The sequence below is a fragment of the Cheilinus undulatus genome, linkage group 22 (genome assembly GCF_018320785.1).
Source record: "Cheilinus undulatus linkage group 22, ASM1832078v1, whole genome shotgun sequence".
Lineage (NCBI taxonomy): Eukaryota > Metazoa > Chordata > Actinopteri > Labriformes > Labridae > Cheilinus > Cheilinus undulatus.
In genome coordinates this window covers 28460183-28483131 of record NC_054886.1, presented here as the reverse complement: position 1 = coordinate 28483131, position 22949 = coordinate 28460183, and the positions used below count along the sequence as shown (strand labels likewise).

The window sequence follows — 22949 nt, the reverse complement described above, 5'->3', positions numbered from 1 at the left end:
GTCTGCCAGAGAACTACGGCTTGGGAGAAGGTTGATTTTCCCAGAACAATAACCAGAAGCATACAGCGAAAGTGACACAGAAATAGTTTGAAGACAACAAGGTGGATTCTGGCAGGGCTTGAGCAGCCTCCTTCTGTCAAACCAGGATTTTGCATGGTAATAAGATCGTTTGTTGAAACTGTAATGGGATATTATTATTCCTCTTTCTTCTACTGGAGAGGACAAAATGAAGAGACTGCCTCTGATAAGGTACACTAGTAACCTGACACCGCCAGAAAAACTCGGAGTGTGACTGGATGAACATTCTGTCTGTCACATCTCTGCGGGCCAATAAGAGCAACAAAACACGTGACGTAGCTGCTATCGAGCTGCGCGTGCGCAGCTAGTGAGGAATAACGTGAAACATGGCAAATATAGATACGTAAGTAGTCGACTTTTGTCGTTTTTGAAAAGAAAACAACTCACTGCTGTTCTTTGTTCTTCTTTTAAAAAAGAAATGTTGTCAAGTTCTGATAAAACTGGCGCTTTAGCAGCATCCACGCTAATCTCTTCCTCCATAACTGCACCAGCTCTTGTTGCTGCTTACTTACGTCATGACTCTGCTGCGCCTGAAAGTACTGCCCCTCATCGCTGATTGGTCCTGTCACTTTCTAACCGGGCCCAAACGGTTCAGATGGGAGCTTTGCAAGATGGATTCACCAGTGAGAAACAAGGAAACGGGCATCTACTTTGCAAGGTTAGTACACTATCATATTTAGCTATTTTATAAACTTTCTACCAGAACTTGTAAAGTTATAAGGATGATGGGGTTTTGTTAAAGGAGTCAGGATACGACCTTATAAACTTCAGAGAAGATGTAGAGTCCAGTCAGAGCTTTAACATTTCTCTCCTTAGTTTGCGGATTTTCTGAGATTCTTATTTCATCATCTAGCCCTTCTTTAAATGTGTCACATTGCAGAAACCAAGGCATTCAAGGTTTCTTCAGTCACCTTTCTTCCCCATTCTGACTGTACTGACCATGTCTACATGCCTAAATGCATTGGTTGCATTCATGTGACTGGCTGGGTAAACATTTGCATTATGAGTAGTTGAACAGGTGTACCTAATGAAGTGGCTAGTGAGTGTATTTTGAAATTCTGGAGTCAAATTCAGCATGGAAACCCAGCTCTGATATATCATTGTTTTTCTAAATACTCGTTTGGACTGAAGAGTCAATATCTCAGCGTTGTAGCATTCGGTGAATCGGATGTTTTGGTCGGTTGGTTTTAGCTGTTTCTAGGTCAGCAGGTTTACAGTAACCTCCACTGTGGGAAAGAGCGCACAAGGTTTGTTTTAAAGGTTCTGTTAAAATATCGGCGAAGGCACAACCACCATCTAAACCAGTGGTTCTCAACCTTGGGGTCGGTACCCCCTTTGGGGTCATGAGACACTGAGAGGGGGTCTCCAGATGCCCTATAAAACTAGAATGTTTGAATTACACTGCATCAATTCTGCCAAAGTGTAACACCTTTCTATCATTTTTCTCACCAATTTTAACAATTTTTTTTGCGATTTCACACCTATTTTTGTCCATTTTAAACCCTTTCCAACACTTTTTCAACTTGCAACTTCTACAATAATTCTTAACACTTATGTTGTCTCCGTTCACCCATTATTGCCACTATTAACCTCTTTTTACACCCAATTTTTCCTTCGCCAGTTTATACCAATTTTTCATCCTATTTTACCAAATTTCCACCTGTTTTTGCCATTTTCAAGCCAATTCAGCCAGTTTTTAACTCCCTTTTACCACTATTTATGCCCTTTTTTAGCCCATTGTTGCCATTTTCATCTAGTTTTTGCCACTTCTAACCCATTTGTGCTACTTTTAAATACAATTTCATCACCTTTTCCAACATTTTTCCATCATTAACCCATGTAAGTTATTTTAAACCCATTGTAATTATTTTTTGACAAAGGGATTTATATTCTGAAGAGGGCTGTTTACAACACAAATGATAAAAAAAGATATTTGGTTATTTTTTCCAGGTTGAATATGACATATTTATATCACAGCTTAACTTTACCATAGACCATAATTTTTTGTTCTTGCTCTCAAATGTACGTCTCTTTTGGATAAAAGCATCTGCCAAATGACATTGTGGCATTTTGCTGGCCCCCAGTTTGGCTGTGTCCCAGGAAGCTCTCCCCTTTAACCCCCCCTTATGTATTCATCCTACAGTGGGGGTCCCCGGTCTCTGGCACCTTTATTTTGGGGGTCCTGGGCTGAAAAGGTTGAGAACCACTGCTCTAAACCATGAAGAGAATCAGGAAACGAATGCTTCTGGACCTGAACTGACTCAACTCTCCAACCTTCATACCTCCATCTCATTAGCGCCGCCTCAGAACAGGAAGGTTTTCATCTTCGTGTGAACTGGATCATATTTGAGAGGCATTCAATAAGAAGTGCAGCCAATAGGATTTGCCTCCGCTCTGAAACTCCTTCCTCCTGTCAGATCTCTGTTAGACGGAGGCGTTTTAGGTAAACTGAGAGGATTAGAGCGTCTGCAGCTCAGCCGCATGAATGCCTGTCTGTGTTTCTGTTAAACTCCACATTCAGAAGCTGTCTGTTCTCTTTAAAGACTCTCTGCTCGCTGCACTCACAAAACGCCTCTTTTATTGTCTCACATTCCTTTCCTCTTTGTCTGTAAATGAGAACATTGAGCGGCTGTTTACTGACCTGCCCGGTGCCTCATTACTTTACAATTAATACTTCAGATATCCTTTATCTAATTAGAAGAGGAAAAAACTGATACAGCCAACAGAAGCAAGAGTTCATTTTCAAAACAGCAGGGAGAAAATAGACAGGAAGTGTTGATATTTTGTTGTTGAACACACTAGTACCTGCCCCCTTTAACTGTGAAGCTGTTCTGTTGTATCTCCTGCAGAATTTAGCTTGGCTTACTCAAGTAAGCAGGGACGTCTGAAAAAACATACAGAAGCACACGTTGAATCTGTATGTACCTCTCCAGTGACCCATGCAATGAGCACTAATACACCCACACACACATGATTGCTTGGAACTTTGCATGGATAATGATCTAGATTGTCCTTTTCTTCTACCTATGACCATTTTTTCCAAGAACATTTTAAAAAGAGGACTCGTCAGACTTCAGGACACTTTTCTATTTTAGGTCAGTCCACCAGTGTTGGTTTCATCGACTAAAGCTATGACTAAAAATGTTCGTCAACAGCCTTTTTTCATGACAAAAACTCGACCACAGGTGTCAAACCCAAGGCCCGGGGGCCAAATCCGGCCCACAAGATGATCTTATATTTCTGTTATAGCTGACCCATCAGTATGAGGTCTGCAGATTTCCTCAAGTATAAAAATGTGAACTTATCCTTGATGATTTAAGAAATCCCTGTTAAGTCACAAAATCTGAAAAAGTAAGGAGTAAAAATATTTAGATAAGAAGTCAGGAAGGTGGGAAAAGAAATGAATTTAGGTTTTAATTTCACTTTAGCATCTCACAATAAGGACTCAAACTTAGGATTTTGACTTTTTATTCCGTACTTTAAGCATTTCAACTCATTATTTTGACTTGTCATTAATATTTTGAGCTTTAAGATTCATAATTCTAATTTTTATGTCATATTTTGACCTTTTTAACCAGTTTTGTGTTTCACCTCATATTTTCAACTCCAGACTTTGACTTCATAATAACATAGTTGGACCTTTTGGACCTTACAATTTAAAATTTGAATCATATTTTGACTTTTAATTTCATGATTATACATTTTATTTCATATTTTGACCTTTAAAACTCATGATCTTGACTTCTTTCTAAAATATTTGCCATAAAAAAACATGATTTTTCAATTTCAATTTCATGTTTTGACCTTTTTGAACTAATAAATTTACTTTTCTCAGATTGTGAGCCTTTAAACTGGTCTTTTTGACTCTTTAAATGTCAAAATCATTTATCATCAGTGCTAAGTTTCTTTTTTTCATATTTTATTACTGGTGAAATGAGGTTGACAGTGTATGGTTAAAAAGGTAACCCTGTTAGGTCCTCAGGTTAGTCCTGAATCCAGAATCCAGCCCCTGCTGTGATTGAGTTTGACACCCCTGAACTAGACTGAGACTAACAAAAATAGACCTGTGATGACTAAAACTGACAAAAACTATGTTTAAATTTCATCAAGATGATTGAAACTAGACTAAAATATAATTTAGTTTTCATCAGACATGTAATATCTGTGATATTTCTCCACTGTGGGTGAATCTGTCAGAAAAACAATGATTCTGTATCTATTCTGCCTCTCAGCTGTAGAAAGCAGGAACCCCAGGTTTGGCAGGATGCAGAGAACACACTACCAGGATCTGATACCAGATTTAGGTAAGAAAATAAATGCTTGGACTAAAAATAAAGACTAAAATGTGAGGACTTTTTATGGACTAAAACTAAACTAACATTTTTTTGAGTTCTCGTCGGCTAAAACTAAAAAGGGTAGAAATGACTAAAATGTGACTAAAACTAAAAGAAATTTAATCTAAAGACTAAAACTAAGACTAAAATTAAAAATAGCTACCAAAGTTAACACTGCAGTCCATCTCAGATGAGCTCAAGCGCAGAGAAGTTGGCATTCCTCAGTATGTGAGCCCAGGTTGTAATACCCTTGACAGAATAATGATGTTTTATTGATACGCTGCTGCCTGAGGAAATCAAAGGCCTTGGACATCCAGTGTTGGTTTTGGGTTTTGCTCCTTTTGTACAGATATCTCCAGATTCTCTGAATCTTTTGGTGATTATGAACTGTAGATGGTGTAATTTTTAAACTCCTTACAGCTGTGGACTTCTCTGTGGTCTTTTATGATTCCTTTTGAGCCGAACATCAGAAATAAAGTCAACGATTTGAACATTTGATGTGACCTTTAGCATGCTGAATTTGTCTTGCTGACTGTGATGTCAGCTTGTCTTTGCAATGTTGCAGGCTGTGCGCTTTGGTCTATGTAAATTAATACCTTCATTGATAATTATGTTGGTAGGGTATTCATGTTATTTTGCAGTTATATCGTGTAATATATGTGTAGGATAGGGGTGTCTAAACTATGGCAAGCAGTTTTGATTGGCCCGCAGCAAATTCTAGAAACAAACAAAAAGCAGAATTTATTGATATGGTTTTTTGTGACTAAACTGGGACAACTCTGTACATGGTAAAAATAGTGCCAATCAAAATAATTTCTTGTTTTCTAACTACCTGATGAGTTTTGGCAGCGAATAGCAGGACCAATAATATTCCAGGGGGGTGAGCCAGTGGTAGCTAGGGCCAAACAAGCCCCCCTGAAATCTAACTGGCAACCCCAAAAACCTGACGCTGATTGTCCATGTTCCTTGTCAGTCATTAAATCAAGCGTTTTGCATTAGTTCAGGCAGGCCCTGGAGTCAAGGTCTTCCCGGATCAGCCCTCATCAGCTGATGCCCAGCTGATTTGCTCTAAGCATGCTATTGGCCAATCGCTCTCATGCTCTCATTCAAACTGGTCTTGCCTGGCCAACTCTCTGCAAGCCGCTCTTGCAGCCCTCCTCCACCCCAGCTCCTCCTTTATTCTTCTTCTGACTTGAATAATTGCATACACCTCGCCTTGTGGACATTAGAGTGGCCCAAACATTCTTCTGCATGTGGACCCCAGTGGAAAAAGTTTGGACACCCCTGGTGTAGGATCATAAAAGGCTTACATATCATCAGATGGCTGCACTGAATGAATAAATAAATGAAAGAAAATTTAAAACAATGTCATCAATATTTGTTAGTTTTCCTGAAAATGGCTTAAATTGAACTAGAAATCAGATTAATTTTAGAAAGCATTGAAAACAGAAATCTGTCATCGTCCATCTGCAGCTGTCTGTCTCTCCGCCTTTGCTGTGTTCACATCTTCCCTGCCTACACCTCCTCATTCATTCATGAAAAATGCTGGAGCGAGACATGCAGAGACGTGGAGAGAGCGCGCATGTTGAAGCAGTGACAAAATGTTCTCTCATTATCCTCCATTCATCACTCTCTCACTCTTCTTCCCCTCCTTCATCCTCCTCAATCATTGTGTTCTTTCTAAAACTACATTTTCTTCTTTCATTTCTCTTTTTCACTCGCTGCCATCTTTTTTCCCCTTCTTCCTTTTTAGGAGGAGGAGGAGAGGAAGAGTGGCGAGTTACCATGGCAACAGCAAGCTGGCTGCAAGCTACCTGTTCACTTGTTAACAGGGAAAGAGAAGAGAGAGAGAGAGAGGGATGGAGGGATGGGAGACGAGCTGGATAAATCTGGTGATTTTCTATATTGTTGTTGTCAACAAATCCCGTGAAAAGAGCCAAAGCAGCAGAGGATTGATCCAACTAACAGTGATTGTCTGAGTGGAGCTTGATATAGATTAAACCTCTGTGCCATAGAGCTCTATTGTTGTCCACTAAACTCAGTGAAAACACATCAGTGAGCTAAAACACTGCCCTGGATGTTATTCTGATTCCTTTCTATCAACACTGTCAGCTGTGAATCCCAGCATCCTAGTGCAGTAAATAGTCACCAAGGCATAAAACCTGGACTCAAGACCTGCATAGTAACCAGGATTAAGATTTAGAAAGTCTCTGCAAATGTAGGCTAAATGCTCTGACTATGCAGAGATGAACAATGTGAGTTTACCTGGTCCTATTGGACAAAAGTGAAGACAATGTCTACCCAACGATGGGCGCATAGATCCATCCATCCATCCATCCACATTGGTGTATTGTCCATATAATCCCTTCAGCATGTCCTGGGTCTACCCAAGCTCTTCTTCCAGTTAGACGTGCCTGGGAGACCTCCACAGAGAGGGGCCCAGGAGGCGTCCTGATTGAATCTCCAGACCACCTTAAATGGCTCCTTGTGATGTTAAGGAGCAGAGGCTCAACTCCTAGTTCCCAACAGATGTGGGACCTCCTCTCCCAGTCTCTAAGGCTGAGGCAGGTCGCCTGAAATATTCTATTACAATGGGCATAAACCACCAGTTTTATCACTATATGATATGATGCTGATGGACAAAAGTATTCAGACAGTATTCAGATAGCCATTATAACAACACCTACTGTCATGTATTCAAACACATGTACTTTAATATGGTTAGCCTTCTTCTGCAACCATGACTGCGTCCACTCTTGTTGGAAGGATTTCTAAAAGATTTGTTTCTGAGGGAATTTGAGCCCATTCCAGTGTTCATTTTGTCAACAAAAACTATGACTACAAACGTTCGTCAACAGTCTTTTTTCCATGAGAACGACTAGACTCAAACTAGCAAAAAAGTAGATCTTTGATGACTAAAAACCAACTAAAAGAAAGTTTAGTTTTCATCCAGATGACTAAAACTAGACTAAAATGGAACTTAGTTTTCGTTGGACATTCAAAATCCATGATATTTCTCCACAGGGGGTAAATCTGTCACAATACAATGCATCTGTAGCTATTCTGGAAAGCAGTAACCTCAGGTTTGGCACGGTGAAGAGCAGTGTTGGGTAGTGTTACTTTTGAAACTAACTCGTTAGATTACTGCTTTGCATACTGGGAAAAGTAACTTGTTACGTTACTGTGCTACCTTCTTTTGAAACTAACGCGTTAGAGTACTTTTGTGTTACTAAATATTAAAACCCTTTAGCCACTCGTTCCACTCGTTGGTTGTAAAAACGACAGATAGCAACCACACGTCTGCATTTGAATTTGCAGACTCTAATGCCAATGTACAGCTTCATTTCCAGCCCATAATCTGTATCTCTGCAGCCTGACAACACCACTAACAGACAGGAAAACCTTTACAGCTCTTTAACATGCTCACAATCTGACAACAAGCTGAGCAGAGGCAGACAGAATCACTCGAACGCTGTGCGTAATAACAGCACATAACTGGAACGGCTGCACAGCTGATTCAACGAACGCAAACGGACCTTATAAACGTACGTTTCACCAGGATGCTGTTCTTGTCCCTTTAATCCAAAAATCCATCAGAATGGGGATAATTCCACAGTGCCATGCAGTCCATTCTGCCATCTCACCTGTTCAACAAGCTAACAATACGCATGTACTGGCACAGAACGTTTACCTTCCGCTGGCACGGCACTGCATGCCAACGTGACTACAGGAAGAGAGAAGGACAAACAAAGGAGCTTCCTTTTTCTTTCTCTCTTTTTGAAGCCAAGGAAGAGAGAGGAAATTTGGGATTTTTCTTTCAGTAACAGATTACTTTTATGAAAATGTAACTAACAACGGGATTACTTGAATTGTAAAACTAACGCGTTACGTTACTCATTACACCAAAAAAGTAATCTGAGTACTCTAATGGATTACTTTGTAACGTGTTACCCCCAACACTGGCGAAGAGAACCCACTAGCATGATTTGGTACCAGATTCAGGCATGACTAAGGCGGCCTTACACCAAACAAATTTTTCACTGATTTCAAAGTCGCTGAAGAAATTCCAAAGTTGGAGGAAAATCATGGGAGTCTTGCTGAAGCTGCAGCTCGCTCCTGTTGTCTCAGTCGTTATGTGTATCTATTTTAGCAGTTTTAAGGCGGTCTTTCTTCAGTCTTGGAGTTACAACAATATCAAACATGTTTGCTTTCTGCCTTCTGCTTGTTCATTCCAGGCTGACATGACAGGTACGGCAAACTGCCACTGGGAATTTCAAAGTAAGAGCCTGATAAGTTTGTTTCTGTGGTGAGACGATGGGTACTTTTATTCTCAAGTGTTTCTGGTGTAGTTTCTCAGTTGTTCAGTAACATGCAGAGTTGCTTCGGTGTAAACTTTCCTTTTGTTTCTACATTGGATTATAACAGATATTCACTCAAATGTGACCTCCATCTCCTTCTACATCTTGCTCTCTGCCTAAAGGTTGTTGTGAATTTCCAACCGAAGCATGATGGGAAATAATCTAAAAGGAATTGTATTCTAGTCGTGTAGTTAGTGACCCTCAGTCTTTGCAACATCTCAGTCTGAGACTAAAAACTCAGTGCCTTGTTGAAAAATCATCTTCGGATGTGAGAGGGTCTCAGATGTCAGTCTTTTTAGAGTCTTTAGAAGTTTTAGCAAAGTCCTCTGGTCTAAGGTCGTCACTAGTCTAGTCTTTCTCATGATACAAAGGGTGTTGACGAACATTTTTAGCCATGGTTTAGTTGGCAAAATTAAGACTGGTTTTCGGCCTTGGAAAATTCACCTCATTCACCCTAACCTATTGGAGTATCGGCTGTCAGATTTGCAGGTTCTACTGCTACAATCTCAACAGATTGCTGGCTTCTGTTGAAAGACTGAAGGCCTCCCATCAAGGGAGGTTACGTCTGCTAATGTTAATGCTCTAGGCAATCATAAAAGGATTATAATTTTCATTTATTTATTTATTTTAATGCCAGCTGCTCAAAGAGAAAGGGCACCACACGATTGTAAAGACAAGCGTGTATTATGTGTTAATCCTCATGTGGAAATAGTCCCCACAAATGCACTTTTTACTCCTGTTTGAGAAACATTTCCGAAAAGCTAAGTGGTGAAGAGTCAGCAGGGAAATACTGAGCCTCCTACAGAAAAAGAAAGTTGTTATTGAGACCTGTTTTTAAAGATTTAAATTTCAAGTTGGAGCCAGTAAAATCAGACAGAGCTTAGAAACGAGAAACCAAATGTTGCTTTTGGTCTTCCTCCCCTGACGTACCTCACTCCCTCTCTTTAACTCCACTATCTACACTATCTTCTCCCTCGCCTCCTTCCGTCTTCCTCCCTCTGTTTCTTTCTTTCTGCCTCAGAAGGAAGTGAATACCCACTAAGTCCGGCGCCACAGGCGTGCATCATTATACCTGACCTTCTCCTCCTCTGCACAGTGGGTGAGGAGAGCGAGCGAGCTAGAAAGAGAGAGAGAGAGACAGGGAGATATTAAACTAAAGATGGATACATGAAGAGGAGGAGGGGGAGGAGGGGGGAGAGGCTCCCAGTGACGAAGCAGTTGCTATGCCAAAAACCAGGAGCACCAAACACACACTCCCACGTATGCACATTTACTTTTGCACATGCACGCGGAGTAAACAAGAAGGAGGCTGGATGGAGACGAGAGGAAGCAGGAGTGTCAGAACGATGTAGCAGAGGATGACCGCGGCATACTAACAGCTCTGACAGCGCGCGCACTACAAACACAAACTCGCAGAGAGGGGCGAGGGCGATGCTGGATGTGATCATAAAAAGGAAGTGCTCTTGACGTCACATCCAATTTCTGCAGCCTTCTGTGGCTCAGAGCTCAAACTTGTGTTGAATGTGTGCTTGTGTCGGTGTGTTTTTGTGTGTTTCAGTAATGACTGGTGGCATGAATATGCAAAACCTTCAAACACAAGGGAACCTGCATGCAGAGAATAAAATGGTGACACTCTCTTACTGAGCTTTCTGCTGTTTTTGATGACAAATCAGATGATTTCTTCCATTTTTAACCTCTTTTGTTTAGTGTCTCCTCTAAAGTTGATTTTATGAAGACCACTGAAAAGTGAAGACAGCTCTTATCCCATTCCCCTGGTCACTTTACACCACACATTACCTCTTTATTAACTGCAGCATGTGTCTTCTTAATCTGTGAAATTATTCATTCTGCCATCCTGTTAGGCTTCTTCTTGGTAAAAACACTACATTTAAAATTCTCTTTTAAAACGGTTCATCTCCAGAGGAAGAAGATAATATTTGGAGTGAATTTATTTCCTATTCTGTATGGCTGCAAAAGCACAAATGGGCATTAGAGGGGAGATGGAATAGTAGTCGGGTTTCCAATAATGCCAATGAGCACCAGGGGTGCAGTCGATGCTTTTACATGATCTGTAAATTTAGGATAGAAGTGGACCTGATGTCTGAGGTCTGATTTAATGACTGCTGTAGAGGAGAAAGCTTTAAATCCTACATAACAGTAAGCTCTAAGGAGGAAGAGCACAGTCTGGTGTGGGATGTATTTCACATTGGGGCAACACCCCATAGACGGTGTTCAAAAGGCAGCCATTATCTCGTCAAGTCATGATTGTTCACTATCAGTGGAGCCAGTTGGTAATTCACCTCTTTCCAAATTCAAAAAACAAGTCCAGTTCTGATAAAACTACCGCTATAGCTACATCCATGCTGATGCTGTTGTTTACAGGCTTGCTGATGCTTCCAATAAATCCACGCCTACAGTGACCACCTCTTTTTCCTTCGGTGATGCTGGTTGGTCCAGCCATTCTCTGGCTAGGAATAAGCATACCCAGCCAGCAAGTCCTTTTGTACCCCACATGGTTTAATATGTGGGCTACAGTATGGGTCCCATGCGGGTTTGTCCATGGTTCCATGGTGAGTAAGTCCCATGTAGGCCCCATCTCTAGAGATCCAAGATAGATCCTACTTGTAGTAAACATGGGCAATCACAAGGATCTCTATATGAGTCTCTATATGGGTTTCAGAGTCTGAAACAGAGTCCTTAATATGGAGACCCCTACAGACTGGCTTTGAAAGATGGCTTCAGTAACTAAATGGCTGACATAACTCGGACTTCATGTAAAACTTTCTACAGTCTATGGATGCCATCTTGTTCTTTATTTTTGCCAGACTGAGTGTGCCAGACTTGCCCATATCTGGACTAAGAGAATGCATGAGGGTACCAGCGCATCCCAACCATCCACCTTAGACTCCCCGCACTCTATCCCAGCCCACTAGAATCTAAAAACAGCTGAGACCTCTTCCCATAGGACTCAAAAACAAAATTGATATTTTGCAGTCAAAAAAATGACAAAATCCACAAGTTTATTTCCATCAGTGTTAATTTTGTCGACTAAAACTGTTTGTCGAAAGCCTTTTTTCCATGACAAAAACTAGACTAAGAGTAACAAAAATAGATCTGTGATGACTAAAACTAACAAAAAGTACATTTAGTTGTCGTCAAGATGACTAAAACATAATGTAGTTTTCGTCTGACATTCAAACCCGTGATACTTCTCCACTGTGGGTGAATCTGTCAAAAAAAACAATGAATCTGTAGCTATGCTGCCTCTCAGCTGTAGAAGGCAGGGACCCCAGGTTAGGCAGGATGCTTGGAACACACTACGACAGTTTGGTACCAGATTTAGGCAGGAAAATAAATGCTTGGACTAAAAGTAAAGACTAAAACGTAAGGACTTTTAATGGACTAAAACTAGACTAAAACTAAAAAGGGTAGAAATGACTAAAATGGGAATAAAACTAAAAGACATTTCATCTAAAGACTAAGATGAAGACTAAAATTAAAAATAGCTGCCAAAATGAACACTGATTTCCATAAACTAATTTAAGGTATGTAGACACAGTCATGCAGAGAGTCCAGAACAAAATCAAAGGCTTGTTGTAAGCTCACCCTAACCCTAACCCAGAGAGCCTGATGCTGTGTAAGGGGCAGAGGAAGAAATCACAGTGTCATCTGCATACAACTTCTATGATATAAAATGTAAATAAAAGCGGTCCCAAGACTGAGCCCTGGGGCACACCATTGATAAGTCCATGATATTTAGAAGTAAAGCCTTCAACCTGCACACACTGAGTTCTTTTTAATCATCAAACCAACACATCAACTGGTCTGACAGGCTAATGCATTGCACTCTGTCTTTCATAATGAGATTTTAACCATTTTCATTGATAAATGTCTCCTTTTTAGTATAAATAAATAACAGTTAACTTCAGAAATGCCAATGGAATAAGCCTACATGCAAATGTTCTTACCACAATACCTACATATAATCCATGCAATTATCTGTTATCATGGTTTAATTTGTGTGCAAATCTATTTTTGGCAGTCCCCTTTTTTACACCACTACCCTTTAGGAGAGGTTACTATAAGGTAGCTACATTCCAAAACAAATCAACATTTTCCATCAGTTTAACTCTAAATTACTACACATTTTAGAAAATTAACTGTACTAAGTTAAAGAAGACTTGGAATAAGGGTAAGACCATGAAATTATTAGAACAATTATACAATTAAAAATTAGGGCATTTCTGCAACATGGAGTGGCCTGCAGAGCTTTGCTGACTTCTTTGAATGGGCCAACGTTCTCAGAAAAGTCAGACCTGCCCTGATGTTGCTTCTCTTTCTAAAATTAGCTCATCAAGTCAGGCAAATATCTCCAAGTATCTACTATTATAGAAGACATATATATCCTGTTGTGGATGATCTCCCATCTTATGCTGGATTTGATGAACATTCATGAAAACTGTCATGGCAACAAAGCTCGTATTCAAGTCTTCACAAAAGTCATCTAATAGCAAGCTAACTATTCAAATTTCTAAAAAAAACATGCTGTCATGACTCAAAGGTCTGATGTAGAAGCTTTGGGTGATTCTAGAGATATTCACCAATTTCCTCCCAAATTGATTAGCCCTTTATTATGACATACTCTCGTCCTTGGCAGTAAAAATGCACATATATAGCTAAAACAGCAGCCAAATTAAGACTTGGGAATGTTGCCAAGCTTGAAAACAAAGCCATGAGTCATTGTTTCTCTTTGCTTCTCCGACTACCATGAAGCTGTGATTACATCCAGTCAAATTCAAATCACACAGAGCTTTAAAAGAAACCCAAAGTTACTGTTGTTTTGAAATTCCTTCGGTCCAATTTCCCATGTTTCTCACTTCTACAACTGTCAAAGGAAAAAAAAAACAAGTCTCTGGAGGACGCCACAGTATGAATCTGCTCTTTTACCCAGAGGCGCCGAGTGTGCAGAACAAAGTCTTTCACCACTTTAAAGCTTTGACAGCAAAGACATAAAAACAGGATTTAGTTTAGCTGAACTTGTTTAAAATTACCCCCTGCAGAAATTGTTTGCAGATTACACTGTGTGTCTTCTAGTCAGACGTCCGTGAGCAAATGCCAAGTGCTGATTACTTTCCAATACGATCTCATCACAGAAGTTAATCTGTTTGATTTGAGGTGATTTGTCGGAAGACTTTCATATTACGGTCATAAATTCTAATAAAACAAAGTCATTCTTGAAAGCAGCCAACAAACAACCAATTAGTACCACAACTTCCCTCAGCAACACCCAGTAATAACCCTCGACACCACTCCTCCCACTCTTCATTGATCATGGGACCTTTTGAACAAGGCCGAAAACAATAGTTCCTTCTAATATCAATTGTTTTCCCTGGTTTTGGAGAAATTGCTGAATAGATGCCTTTAAAAATGGCAGAAAATGATGGAAAGTGCAACAGCAGTTACCTATTCTGTGACTGCTGTGTCCAAGTACTGGTAGTGGCATTAGGCTACTATGCCTTAAAGTCAGTAATAATGTTCTAGATGTATTGACAATAACAGGAAGTTGCAAAAGAGCATTAGTATAATTAACAAAAATGTATGTCTTTTTTTGTTGTTGTTGTTTATTTGTAACTTTTTTCTTATGTACTCATATTCTGAATTTGAATGGCTGCAGCATGTTCCAAAAAAGTTGGGACAGGGATGTGAAAAGTCTGGGAAAGTTGTTGCATGCCCGAAAAATCCTAGCACATTCCTCACCATAATTGCCAAAAGGCCTAGTCAGTCACAATTACAGCAGGTCACACACTGCCGAGGCTGGAATTATCAGATGGTTCTTAAGATTGTCTTGCCAGATTGTCCTGTGGTGTGTTACAAGTGGCTTTTTCTCCCTCTGACCTGATTGGTAGTGCTCTAAATCAAGATTGTAAATATAAAAGCCCATCCATCCATCCATTTTCTACACCGCTTATCCTGTTCAGGGTCACGCAGGGGCTGGAGCCTATCCCAGCTGTCACCGGGCGAGAGGCAGGGTACACCCTGGACTGGTCACCAGTCAATCGCAGGGCTGACATGTAGAGACAGACAACCAGGCACACTCACATTCACAATTTAGAGTCACCAATTAACATAATGAGCATGTTTTTAGTGGTGGAAGAAGCTGGAGTACCCGGAGAGAACCCACGTGTGTACAGGGAGAACATGCAAACTCCGTGCAGAAAGGCCCTGACCGGGAAGTGGACCAGGGACCTTCTTGCTGTGAGGCAACAGCGCTAACCCCTGTGTCTCTGTGCAGCCCAAAAAATATAAAAGTAAAGTCCAATATTTATGCCCAAAAGCCCTGATGTGTAGGTTGAGCGCCAAGGATAGATGAGCACCAACGAGCATCAAACGGAGCAACAGCCAATCAGGAAGGACTGAAGGAGGAAGTAAATAAAAACACAGCCATGACAACAATAGTAAACAGAAAGCATTAAGTCAGATGGATGTCAGAAATGGAGGAGAAACTTGAAAAACGGAATTCAGACCAGCCAACAAGGGAGGCTGGACTGAAATGACAATTGCAATGGATTTAGCATGTAGCTAACAGCTAACCAGAGTAGCTTCTTTACTCTCAAGTGTGCGAGATTTGGCGTTTTGAGAGTTGAGACCAGGCTGAGACTGGTAGTCGGTGAACAGAATCTGTTTTGTGTGTGGTGTGCTGTGTTGATCCTCCCGTCCTACACCACACAAAGAAAAGGGTGGAATCTGTGATTAAACGTTGCAATCGAAAAAATATATATTTTTCAAAAAATCCTCTTGTGTGTGGAAGGCATGGGGAAAACTGTTTATGAGCAATGTTACTCATTGTGCAAGTGGAATGATTTCAGAGATTTCATCATCTACAGTCAATAAAAGCATTACTGATTCAGACAATCTGGAGAAATCTCTGCATGTATGGAGCAAGGTTGAAAACCAACACCGAATACCGTGACCTTTGATCCCCCAGGTGGCACTGCATTAAAAACCAGCATAATTCTGTGATGGATAACACATCCTTGGCTCAGAAACACTTCAGAAAACCACAATCAGTTCACACAGTGTACCACCAGATCTTCAAATACGAGTAAAGACTCTGCCATGAAAAGACGCCAAAACATTTTTAAGTCCCTGCATCCAGTTATTGTTGTTTCCTTAGCTGCTGATTAATATGTAAAATATCTTCATCGAGATATATTCAGGCCAAATGCCAGTGGAGGTTTGACTGGATAAACCCAATCACTTCATGGGCAAGATGCCAGTCACCTCTGTTGACATTCACCCGGCACACTCTTCTGCTTTGATGGCTCCAGATCAGTCGAGTTCAGACGATGAAACTTTTATGAATCCCTTCAGATTCTGGAGTCCACAGACTTCTAAAGCAAAAACTTGTTAATATGATTCTGTCTATGCTGACTTTGTCCAGACTTTTCCTCAGCAATACTTCAATAACTCAGTTACAGCGCAAACATCCTGGAGGCTTAGTTGTCTACGATGCAAGGCAATGAGTCTAAAACAGCAGCACATTGTCAATTTTTGTTGTTTCTCCTCCAGTGGGATTTTTTCAAAGAGAAAAACACAAAAATAAGGGATAGGAGAAACCCTCCGCCAGATTCATAAGTCACATTTACATCAGCACTTTTCAAAGTGCCCTTTATCTGAAAGAACGGGTCGGTTTTTGAAGTTCATGTGAACTTCTCATGGTGTCTTGTGATTCATTTGAAAGGAGAATGAACTAAAGAAAAGTCTTTTTGACGTACTGCAATGAAAAGGACTGTGCAGCACTCTAAATCAGTGGTTTCCACTTCTGGGTCAAGACCCTAAAATAGGTTATGGAGCTGTTTCTCATGACAACGTCTTAATTTGTTGTATGTTTTCAAAGGAAATGGATAAAATCTGTTACATTTTTGTTCCATCTACTCTAATATTTTCATGAAATAAATACATTTGAGTAGTTGTTATTCAGTTAAAATGTCTTTTATCGTACCTGTGATGTCAAGCGGTAGGAAGTGGCTGCGTCTTCCCAGATGCCAGCGTGGTTTCTCTGCGACAGGAGGTCCGGTGGTAGCAGATGTGGCGGTGCTGCTGCTGCTGTTGTTGCTACTCCAACCAAGCGGGGGGCGATCTGAGCTGCAGGGCGATGGGGACGGGGAGGGAGACGGGTCGGTCACGGACCTCAACCCAAACACTGAGGAGGTGGTTTCATCTTCGTAGAGCTGTTTGGACGCCGGCTGGAAGAAAAGCGAAAGGAAGTGTCAGACCAGGGGTGTCCAATTTGTTTCCTCAGAGGGACTTCCTGTTGTAAGGATAGTGTTAATGTGCTGACAACAATCTATTCAAACACCTAGCAGGCATAGAGAAGATAACTAATCCACCAACCCCAGGAGGACATAAGTAGCTCTTTAGCTGCAATGTGTTTAAATCAGTGTTCACCAGCCAGTTGCTAACTTTAGCCATACCTGACTCAGGTTGTGTACAATGGTTTCAGAAGTGAAAACAGCGCTTTGTTGTTGCTGGTCACAAGCTTGAGGTAAACCAGTGCTTCCAAAACTTTTTCTGCCAGGAGCCCCTTTGGCAGATTAACATATAGTATGTTGTTTTAGTAGCTGTAACATCTGGGATCAATTTAATGCAGGCTACTACTACTCTAGGCGCTACATTTACCTGGAAGTTGTCTCTCAACATTTGCCATTCTTTACTAGCAGTGGTAAACCTGGCCGCACCCCCTTATCATCACTTGGGGCCCCTCTAGCGCCTGCAGGTCCTAATTTTGAAATCGCTGAGGTGAATCCCAGTTGCTTTAAGACAACAGGAAATTTCCCCAAGGAACTAGGGACCTTTTAAAGCACTCGGTCCTTTCAACTGCAGGAACCAGTGTCTGCATTCTGTTCTGGGATATCTTTATGGGTTACTTCTCAAAAGCTTCAGAACTATGGGGGTGGGGCTGTAGTTCTGAACATTTCTGATTGTAGCTAGGTCACTGACACTGCCAACAGCTCTTAGTTTAGTCAAGACTACTTTGTCAGGAAACACGTGGTTGTGGTGGTACATTTTTCGCTCATTACTGTTATTTGAATTAATGTGGCTGTTCTGGGATCGCCCCTGCCATTCCACGAGCCTGTGTAGAAAGCATCAAGCAGGAACAACACATGTTCCTGCTCTTCCTGTGCCTACGAGGAAAGCCTGAGGCAGGAAAAGAAGCAGTAACAGAGCAGAGCAGGCATCAACAACAACAGAATGGCATTGATTAAGTCAGATATAGGACAGAGGAGGAGCTGGGGTGGAGGAGTGTTGCAAAAAGCAGCTTTCAGAAGCAGGGCCAGGCTAGAGCAGTTTAGATATGGCAGCATGAGTGCAATTAGCCAACAGCATGCTTAGAGCAAATCAGTTGGATGTCAGCTGGCGAGGGCATGTGTGAAATCAGCTGATCTCAATTACATGGTTCTACTTTGTGTCCTGCATGAACTAATGCTATATGCTCGATTTGACCACTAAGATCATTCGCATACTGATGGTATGTTCCAGAACTAGGCAGTTAGTTTGAAAACTGAAGGGGCATAGATGACACATATTTAAGAACCTTAACCAAGTTTGATGCCCATTTGGATCAAGCTTTGGAAGACTATGGCTTGGATAAGTAAGAACTCACACAGATATTTCATTTGATAATAAGTCCCAGAAGCTTAAAGTTCCAACCACGGTACTTTTGGTGAAAAAACATCTTACCAAAAAAATAGATATATTCACGTGTTAATGAATAGGGGCCAACTTAAACATATCATCCTTTAACCCAGGGGTGTCCATGTCATGGCCTGGGGGCCAAATGCGGCCCTTGGCCCATTTTTAATGGGCCCACAGCAAACTCTAAAGCATTGGTCATCAACTGGTGGCCCGAGGGCCATATCAGGCCCCCAAAAGCTTCCTATCTGGCCCCCAGAAGGTCATTAAATTTAGAAAAGATGTTAAGGTTTTCAGGGTATCTTTTGGCTGCAGCTGTTAATCCACCCAAAAATATTTGAAATGGAAATTGTTTTAGAATGGCTTAAAATCTGATCTGTTACAAAAATTCAGATTGGCGGAAATGTTGCCGAAATGGCTAGATAAAGTGGTGAAAATGGTTGAAAGCTGTCAAAATGGGTTGTGGAGTGGCACAAAGCGGCAAACAATGGCAGGGAAAGTGGTAAAAAGAGGTTAAAATGTAGCAAAAATGGGTAAAGGAGGAAAAAAAGGGGCAAAAAGTATCAAAAAAATGTGTTGAAATGGGCAATAATTGTGCAAAAAAGTAATGACAAAGGGTTTAAAAACTGAAAAAATAGATTAAAGGAGTGACACAAAGGGGTTAAAACATGAAGGAAAAGTGGTAAAAAGGGATTAAAGAATGGAAAAATTGGGTTTAAGAGGCAAAAAGGAGCAGTAAGTATAAAAAGTGGTAAAAATATAGCAAAAATACCCTGGCGAGGTAGTGAAAATGGGTTTAAAAGTGGCTCCCAGGGGCAATAATTGACAGGAAAGTGGCTTAAATAAGTAGACAAATGGGCAAAAAGTGAAAAAAAAAAAGGTTTAAAAGTGGCAAATTTTTTTAAATGGGTTAATAGTGGCAAAAAATGTGGCAACTTGTCTGTCAATAAGAAAACACAACGAAATTATAGTTTGTGAAGATGGTATGAATTACCCACTGTTCTAATTCTGTAAACAAACATTTTGACAAAACAATTCACTGATGTGAATCTTTTCATGACTTAAAATCGTTGCCTAAATTGGACTGGATTGACTGACTTTGATATCATAAAGGAGAGATATATGAAAGTGGCTCAACCATCCTTTAAATTTTCTGTATGTGGCCCTCAGCTGAAAAAGTTTGGACACCCCTGCTTTAACCCAAGCTTTTAAGCTAGTTCTGTTAAGGCTTTCCTTAGATACTGTGAGCAGACCGGCTATCCAATGCCCTGAGGCATAAAAAATCGAAAATAAACCTTAAATTCAATTACAGCAAAATCAATACAAGCCAAAACTTGGAGGCGATGAGACCTGCTGAGGTCATCTGCTCATCTGCTTCCTTCTAAATAAATAGTTTTGTCCTCTTTAAGCTGCTTCAATGGCAGCCAGAGGAGTCAGAGTAGATAAAAAGTGAGAAGTGGAGAAAAAGACAGACCAAGAGGCAGATAAACAGCGTATGTCTCATTCTTATCTTGTTGTTAGAAAGGAAAATATTTGTTAAAGGAGGAGTTACAATACTCTGGGGGTGATGCTTTTGTATACATCGCAGATACAACAATAGAGGAGTGGAAGAAGAGAAAGGGGCAAAAATATTGGCTCGGATCTGATAGCCTGCAGGGACGGATGCAGACAAGGAGCAGGTACATCAATAGTTTGGATCCTGGTGTCAACAGAAGTTGTAATCCCAGCTGGGAGGCGAATGGTATCTATCAGCTGCTTGGCATTAAATCCAAAGTATCAACCGTTGCAGCCAGAAAGTCAAGTTGTTGAAACCCAATCTGCTCTGAGGCTACTGCAATGCAGGGAAGAAGCTCTCCTCCCTGATGAAACCTATTTGAGAAAGACTGGTATGTTCTGTTAAAGTTAAACCCGGGTCGTCCTGTGAGAATCTGCCAAAGTCTAATTGAAATTATCCCAAACAGACAGAGGGGTATTAACTTAACCGGGCTCTTTAACAGCTCGCTGAAGGGAACAGTGTGACGATACGCAGGAAATGTGCAGCCATCTTGCAGTAAAATCACTGCAGGAGTCCATCAAGCTGCCATAATGGCACAGTTCTGGGAAATAACCTGAGAACAATTAGCAGCAACGGAGGAGAATGGAGACAGAGACGCTGCAGAGTCAGTTTCACCCTTTTAGATAGAAGACTCAGTCTTTAAAATTCATCTTTACAGCCGATCTTTATTCTAAAATCACCTCGTTGTGTCTGAAAGAGCCTGAGCTGACTTATAATCAGCACTTATGTAATTTTCTATTTCAAGTATGAGTGATATTTCCATCTTGGAGACAATAAATGGTTTGGCATTTATTTATGGAGACCTGCTGAGCGTGTGAAAAGGATGATGAGTAATTCTGACAAATCCAAAGGAGAGGGTGGGACGTTCTGCACAATAGATTCTGGATCATTCAGCTCAGCTAACAAAAGCAATGAGGCATTTTGTCACAACACAAATGTTAGCTGAAACAATATCAGTGACAGTGAAATAGTAATTTGTTAACTACTGTCGAAGATGAATAATTTACTCTCTCAATAACATAATGAGCAGAGTCACCAAGCAGAAACTGAGTCGTCAACAAAGAGGAAAATTAAATGTATTGAAAGTTATTTAAAAAACCTAATTCCTCACACAACCTGCTCTGTCTGGCCCTCAAAAGGGCACATAGGAAACAGGGACACACAGGCTGATCTGCAAATCCCCCATGGTAATCAGTGTAGTGCACATTTTGCAGAATGAAAGTTAAGAAAGTTTCAAATGTCAGAAGTAGATGTTTGCAAAAAACTTGATGAAATGTAAAACAGCATTATTCCCCAGCTCTATTTCCTTATTTCTTTGCATATTTGTCAAATTTAAATGTTTCAAATAATTAAACCAGTTTGGGGGCGCAGATGGCCGAGTGGTTTAAGGCACGCCACATGCATGTGGGTGGCCTACGTTCAAGTCTGGCCTCTGGTTGCTTCTTGTATGTCACCCCCCAACATCTCATCCCTGTTTCCAACACTATCCACTGTCCTGTTCTGTTAATAAAGACATAAAAAAAAACCAAAATATATTTAAAAAATAAAATATAAAACAAAGATAGCCAAACAAAAAAAGAGATGCAGCTTTGATCATGAATTAACTGTGATTAACCAATATATTTTGGAAAGCTGAGCTCAGCTTCACTAGCTACACCCAGGTCTGATTACTGCCAGACCTGCTGAATCCAGAAATCCCTTAAATAGAACCTGTCCGACAAAGTGGAGTAGGCTACAAGATCTAAAAAAAGCAACGCATCATGGCGCCATCTACAGGAATTTAAGAACAGATAAGAAACAAATTCACTGACATCACTGAGTCTGGAAAGCATTACAAATTCATTTTTATGTCTTTGGAACTCCAGAGAACCATGGTGAGAGCCATTACCCACAAAAAGAGAAAACTTGGAACAGTGGTGAACCTTCCCAGGAGTAGCTGGACTACCAAAATTACCCCAAAAGCACCATTGACCACCCATACAGGAGGTCACAAAAGAACCCAGAACACTAAAGACCCACAGGCCTCACGTGACTCAGTTAAGGTCAGTGTTCATGATTCAACAGTAAGGAAGAGACTGGGCAAAAATGGGAGAGTTCTAAGGCCAAAACCACTGCCAACCAAAAAGAACACAAAGGCTTGTCTCACATTTGACTAAGAACATCCTGATGATTCCCAAGACTTTTGGAAAATATTCTGTGGACTCGTGAGACAGAAGTTGGACTTTTTGGTAGCTGTGCGTCCTGTTAGTCTGGAGAAAAAGTACAATAGTCAAACATGAAGTGTGATGGTCTGGGACTGCTTTGCTGCTTCAGGACCTGGACCACTTTCTATAATAGATGGATCTCTGAATTCTGCTCTCTACCAGAAAATTCTGAAGGGGAATATCCACCCATAAGATTAGGACCTTGGGCTTCAGCATACTTTGGTCATGGGGCAGGACAATGATCCAAAACACACCACAAAGTCCACCTCTGAATGGCTTAAATAAACAAAATGATTTTTTTAAGTGGCCTCATCGAAGTCTGGACTTAAGTCTGATTGCTTTTGCATGACACAAAACACGCCATTTATGAATGAAAACCCATTGAATGTGGCTGATGGTTGCAAAGAGTATTAAGTGAAGTACCATGCATGGCTTTCAGCAGTGACGTCAATCATAACCAGTATTTACTGTATAAGACAAGAGGCGGTTTGGACCTAAGATGGAACAGAAAATGTGACAAAACAAAGACATGGAGTCATTTCATTCAGAAAAAAAGCCCACTGTATACTTTTTTGCCACGCTTTTTCCAGGCACACATTTGCAAACCACTGCAATGTCTTTGCAACTCACTTTTCAGTTCCTACCAACCAGTTGAGAACCAAGTATGAACCATTTTGCTGAATCTATCATGCATGGGAACTTATAATATATGGACAAAAGTATTTAG

General features: G+C 40.7%; 1 protein-coding gene across 2 annotated transcripts in view; it reads right to left on the bottom strand.

Annotated features, from left to right (window-relative positions):
• Positions 1-22949, bottom strand: part of nhsl2 (NHS-like 2) — a 248586-nt gene that overhangs the window by 18696 nt on the left and 206941 nt on the right. For both annotated transcript variants that reach the window (XM_041779677.1, XM_041779678.1), the window contains exon 4: positions 16773-17016. In XM_041779677.1, coding sequence (XP_041635611.1) covers positions 16773-17016 — 244 coding nt within the window. The remainder of the gene's footprint in view (positions 1-16772; positions 17017-22949) is intronic.